The sequence below is a fragment of the Neopelma chrysocephalum genome, unplaced genomic scaffold (assembly GCF_003984885.1).
Source record: "Neopelma chrysocephalum unplaced genomic scaffold, ASM398488v2 Primary Assembly neopelma1_96825, whole genome shotgun sequence".
Classification (NCBI taxonomy): Eukaryota; Metazoa; Chordata; class Aves; order Passeriformes; family Pipridae; genus Neopelma; species Neopelma chrysocephalum.
In genome coordinates this window covers 4,288-9,678 of record NW_020925469.1, presented here as the reverse complement: position 1 = coordinate 9,678, position 5,391 = coordinate 4,288, and the positions used below count along the sequence as shown (strand labels likewise).

The 5,391-nt window shown below is 50.4% G+C and overlaps 1 protein-coding gene across 1 annotated transcript; it reads right to left on the bottom strand.

Moving 5' to 3' along the window:
* Positions 1–2,558: 2,558 nt before the first annotated feature.
* On the bottom strand, positions 2,559–5,128 carry LOC113960645 (olfactory receptor 5AS1-like; the record flags this gene model as incomplete). The annotated part of the gene is given in 4 exon segments (XM_027670309.1): positions 2,559–2,710; positions 4,117–4,666; positions 4,668–4,894; positions 4,897–5,128. Coding segments are annotated over 4 exon segments (1,161 nt in total), but the record flags the coding sequence as incomplete, so codon positions are not given.
* Between the last annotated feature and the right edge of the window lie 263 nt (positions 5,129–5,391).

Sequence of the window (5,391 nt, the reverse complement as noted above, 5' to 3'; positions counted from 1 at the left end):
AACAGCGGTTTTGGCCAGTTTCTAGGGCTGGCTTGGCCAAAGGATGGATCTAAAAGCTCCAGAGTCATGAGACACATGGAGGAGCTCAGCCAGCCACTCCTCAGCCAGCGACTCGAGGGCAAAGGGTGAACTGCCAGGATTTGGTTGAGATGCCAGGAATCCAGGGAGCGGTGAGGATGTTCAGTCAGGCCCAAAAGGGTTCTCTTACAAAGCATTTCTGCAGTCAGGAGGTGCAGGTTGAGCAACAGGCTGACATCAGCTAAAACAACAGCCTGAGGGGGGGAGCGGCTCCAAGGCCAAACCACGTGGGCATTTCTTAGGTCACCAAGTAAAACAAGAGTTTCTGATTGGGAAGAAAAAGAAGCCAGAATTGCAGCATTGTTACTTAATCCAGGAAATTTTGTTCAGCAGAGACCAGCAGGCTCAGCATGACCACACGAAAAAGCTTTTTCTTGGAATTCCTAGGCGCCTGCATCCCTGCCTCAGCCAGGTTCAACTAGCAGTGGGGAGTGCCTGAAAAAGGCAATTCCGACCTTTTTCCCTGCCTGTGTTTACTCTTGTGTACTCTGGAGTCACCAGACTCTACCCCCCTCCCCCATAAACTTCAAGAGGAACATGGAGGACTGTCTCTGTCAGCCTAGGAAGGGAAAGAAGATCCACTTCCAAAGTTTTCTACTGGAAGCCCTTGTCCTTTGCATCACCAGATTAGTCCTCCTTGCAAGGCTGTGACATCACAAAATTCATCAGGTGGGAATGGGAGGGTTCAATACTTTCTTGCTGTATTCCAGAGGCCAGAAAAGCAGCTCAGTCCACAGAAAAGAATGCTTCCCAAACTACTTCAACCTAAGCGGCCCCACAGTCACACCACAGCCACAGAGAGACCTGTAGTAACAAGGATGACAAGCTGGGAAGCAGCTGGGAATTGCAGAGACTGGAAAAAAAAAAAGAGGAAGGGAACTGAGAATCTGTGTTTCCACAGCCACATCCAGCATAAGAACCACCAGTGCACGGAGAGGCTGAGGAACGGGAAGAGAAAGTGACACCACCGTTACTTTAGATCAACTGGAAACTTTCTCTTCTTGTTCCAGGGCCTTAAGTTACTTTTCCAGAAGTAACTGGGAGGAGACAGTTCTACCCCTTTCCCCATATCACCCTCAGCCATAGCCAGCCCCATCTCTCTGTTTCAGTGAGTTTCTGCTTTCCCGTCAGGTGGGAGGATCAGGATTGAGCAACAGCACCTAAGAAAGCAACCAAACCCTGAGGGTTGGATTGGGAATTGGGAAGTGGGGGAAGAATCTCTTGCTGACCAGCACATGACTTTTACTCATCTTCCTTACTGAGAATGAGATAACAATTCGTTCTCAGACAATATGCTTTGCCTGATATCTACAGTAACCAAATTAACAAAGTCACGATTCATTTGCCAAGGACAAGTTTTAAAACCCACTTTTTTTCTCCCCTTTGAAAACTTGTGTTATACTAGAAATCAGGAGACAAAGGAAAGTTAATTAGCTTTAATTTCAGCTCTAATTTCAGTGCAGTTGCCTTGTGAAGGATGCTGTCCTTTACAGCTCTCTCTAGGAGGATTCCTGAAACTTTGTTAACATTCCCATCTTGTTCCAGCACCGGGATTACAGTCAAGAATTAGAACACTGGGAAGCTGGTCACAACTCCCAGCACTCCTCCTCCCATTCCAACCTCGAACGCAGAAGCTTAATAGAATTTTGGGGACGGTGGAAGGACAACAAAGCTGCCAGTGGTGCCTCCCAGTGCCATTCCATGGGCACAGCTCACACACCAGCCCGATCCTGTAATGGGAAAACTCCTTTTCCTAGAAGTCCTTCCCACTCTGTCGGTCTTCACACACATCTGCTCTGCTTCCCGAGGCTGTGTCACAACCCACTGGAATCTTCTCTCCCGTGGCAGAACCGATTCGAGCGGCACTTCCACACCGTGGAGGTGCGGGTTTGTCCCGGTTTGTCCCGGTTTGTCCCGGTCGGGCCGAGCCGCCACGCGGGGGCGCCCCCGCTGCGCTGCCACCCGCAGCCGGCAGGGGGCGCTGCGGGCGGAGCGCGCCCCGCTGAGCCAATCAGCGCGCTCCGCCGCCCCGGGGCACGCTGGGAGTTGTAGTCCCTGCGGCGCGGCGGGAGCGCGGAGCGGTACCTCCGCCATCGCCGCTGCTGGGGCCCGGCAGGGCCCCTCCGCCAGTCTCCGGAGCGGTTCCCGCACTGCTCTCGCGTCATGGACACTTGGGGATCTGCAGGATGTCCTATGCCATCCCCCAGCGCTGCCGGGATGCAGCGCTGTGGGGATCGGGCATCGCTGTCGCGCGGCGATGACATCACTGGTGCTGACACCGCCTCAGGCAGCGCTGTCAGACTATTCCCGATTTTTTCCCCTGCGCAATGACAGTCATTTTCTGGTGTAATTATAATAATTTCCCTGCTGTTACGTGTCCTTCTGGCTCTGTGAGCCACTCACAGCTCCAACTCTGCCGCTGACTGTACTCGTAACTCCCTACTGGGATATGGCACTTAGGACACATGGTTAATGCTGCATTAACGTTTGGGCTCGATTTCAGAGGTCTTTCCCATTCTTAATGGTTCCACGATCTCACAGCTCTTCCCACAGCCTGGTTTCTCAGCAGCCCGAGCCACGGTTGGGCCATCCCAGAGTTGGACCTTGGACACCTGGCGCAGGGAGCTGAAAGCTGGGAAGAACATGACAGGGGAGGGTTACAGAGATGTTTTCAATCCATAGGAGGAAGGTTTCGCTTCCTCTGAGGTTGCTAGCCTGCGAAATTACCATTTTCACTTTGTAAAACAAAGTCCTGATTATCATTGAATCACAGAATCCCAGAATGGTTCGGATTGGAAGGGACCTTAAAGATCATAGAATTCCACTCCCCTGCCATGGGCAGGGACACCTTCCACCAGATTGCTCCAAGCCCTGAACAACCCGGCCTTGAACACTTCCAGGGATGGGGCAGCCACATTTTTTCTGGAAAACTTGTGCCAGGGCCTCACCACCCTCATGGGGAAGAATTCCTTCCAAATATCCCATCTAACCCTGCCTCTGTCACTGGGGAGCGTTCCATGGGCTTGGAAAGGATGGGATTAGGAAACCTGTTGTTTAACTGCAGGTTAGAGTGACAAGGAGCAGTCAAGGGCAACTAGGAGGGCTTCTACAGACATCAGCAAGTGGAAAATCCACCAAAAAAAGGGTCCAGTGCTGAAATGTCAGGAATTCTGTGCAGCCAAAGCAGAAGTACCATACTCATGTTGTACCAGGATACAATTAATACTTGTTTATACTGAATCCAGACACCGGTGCGCTATAAAAGTCTGTCTTGATATCAGTGTGTGTGTTTTGTAACAGTGCCAGGCTCATAACCACCAACAGGCATTTCGTAACACAATTAGGCAGAAATAAAAACCTAATTATGCTGTGGGAAGGGAAACAAGGCCTTGTGGTCCGCAGGCAGAAAGAGATGATGGAAAAATATATGCAAATAGTAAAACTGTCAAGAACGCAGGAGGAGAACAAGCATGAAAAATGTCTGGGGGGAGCAGAACAGGCAGGGAGGTGCCTAGTGATACCTGAACAAGTCCAGCCACAAAAATATAGTAACACAAATAAGTAAATAAATAAATAAGAGACTTCTTTCTTTGTAGCGGGTATGGCAGAACTGGCTGTCAAATAAGGGAAGTATTTTCCCTGTGCAAAAGCTTTTAGCTTTCCAAATTTAATACAGAGAATCACACCCATATGTCATAATTGTTTTAATTGGACTTTTCTTTCAAACATCTTGGCGAAGAGTTGTCTCGGTAATTGTAATCTGCAAAAATATAACTTTCTTCTGCATTTGGGATAGACCCATTATGGACAGTGAGGAGAAAGAGATCATGGAATCCTGGGATTGTTTGGGTTGGAAGGGACCTTAAAGACCTTGTAGTTCCAGAATCATCACCCGCTGGATCCTTCTGGGATGGGATCCACCTGACCTGAGCTTCTGTTTGATAAGGTGAATCACCTTCTCAGTTGATTGCTTTTTCCCAGTGATTACCAGATGGACCTGGGAAGCAAACCCCGATGCAGATATTCCTAATGACTCACCTACATTTAGCCCAATGGTTCCCATCACTGGTGCTTTTATTGTGTTTTGGACCAGAAACACACTCTGAGAAAAGACCTTCCTCTCCACTGTCCTCCTCAGGGCATCCTTCACTTCTCTGTTCCTCAGGCTGTAAATCAGGGGGTTCAGCATGGGAAAGACAAGAGTGTAAAATGCAGACACCACTTTGTCTGTGTCCCAGCAGGAGTGGTTGGAGCTGGGCTTTAAATAGGTGAAGAGGAGGGAGCCGTAGAACAACGCGATGGCCGTCAGGTGGGAGCTGCAGGTGTAGAAGGCTTTGTACCTGCTCTCAACCACCTGGATGTGGAATATGGTGCTGAGGATGCAGGTGTAGGACACAGCGATGCTCAGGAAGGTGCTGGTCTGGATGAGGCCACACAGGGTGATGAGCAGGACGTTGTTGAGGCGCGTGTCGGAGCGGGAGAGCTCCAGCAACAGCGGGATGTCGCAGAGGTGGTTGATCCATCTGGAGCCGCAGAACGGCAGTGAGAATGCGAGGCAGGTGTGGACCAGCGAGGTCAGACCCCTGGCTGAGGAACGCCTCAGCCACCATGGAGGTGCAGATCCTGTGGGACATGGCCTCAGAGTAGAGGAGAGGCTGACAAACGGCCATGTAGCTGTCGTAGGCCATGGCAGCCAAAACAAGGCACTCGGCGGAGGCAGCAAAGAGGAACATCTGCATCCCACAGCCAAGGAAAGAAATGGCTTTATGCCGGGCCAAGAGGTTCACCAGCATCTTGGGAGCGATGGCAGAGGAACAACTGAGTCTAGGAAGGATAAATTGCTCAGGAGATAATACATGTGTGCGTGAAGGCAGGCGTTAAGCCGGACGAGCGCCATGAGGCTGACGTTCCCCACCAAAGTGGTGCCGTAGATGAGCAGGAAGAGCCCAAACAAAGGAATCTCCACCTCAGGCCGGTCTGTGAAACCCAGGAGAATGAACTCAGTCAGGGCAGTGCAGTTCCTTCGGGCATTTCATTCTCTTGTGTTTGGCTTTGTGCACAAAAGGTTTGTCAGGGGCTGACTTGGTCCTGGTGGATGTCAAGGCACAAACGCATCACATCCTGCACAGGAAAAAGTGGTGGAAATTCAGGCACCTTGCCCAAGTCAGAGGGGAAACCAATGGTTTGGATGATGCCCGTTGAAAGGAAAGCTTAGGAGGACAAAGAGAGCTTTAGAGACACATTTTAAATGTGGAGTTCCTTCCTGTATATTCCTTTAGTATCTATGAAATAGGAGCTCGGATGGGATTTTAT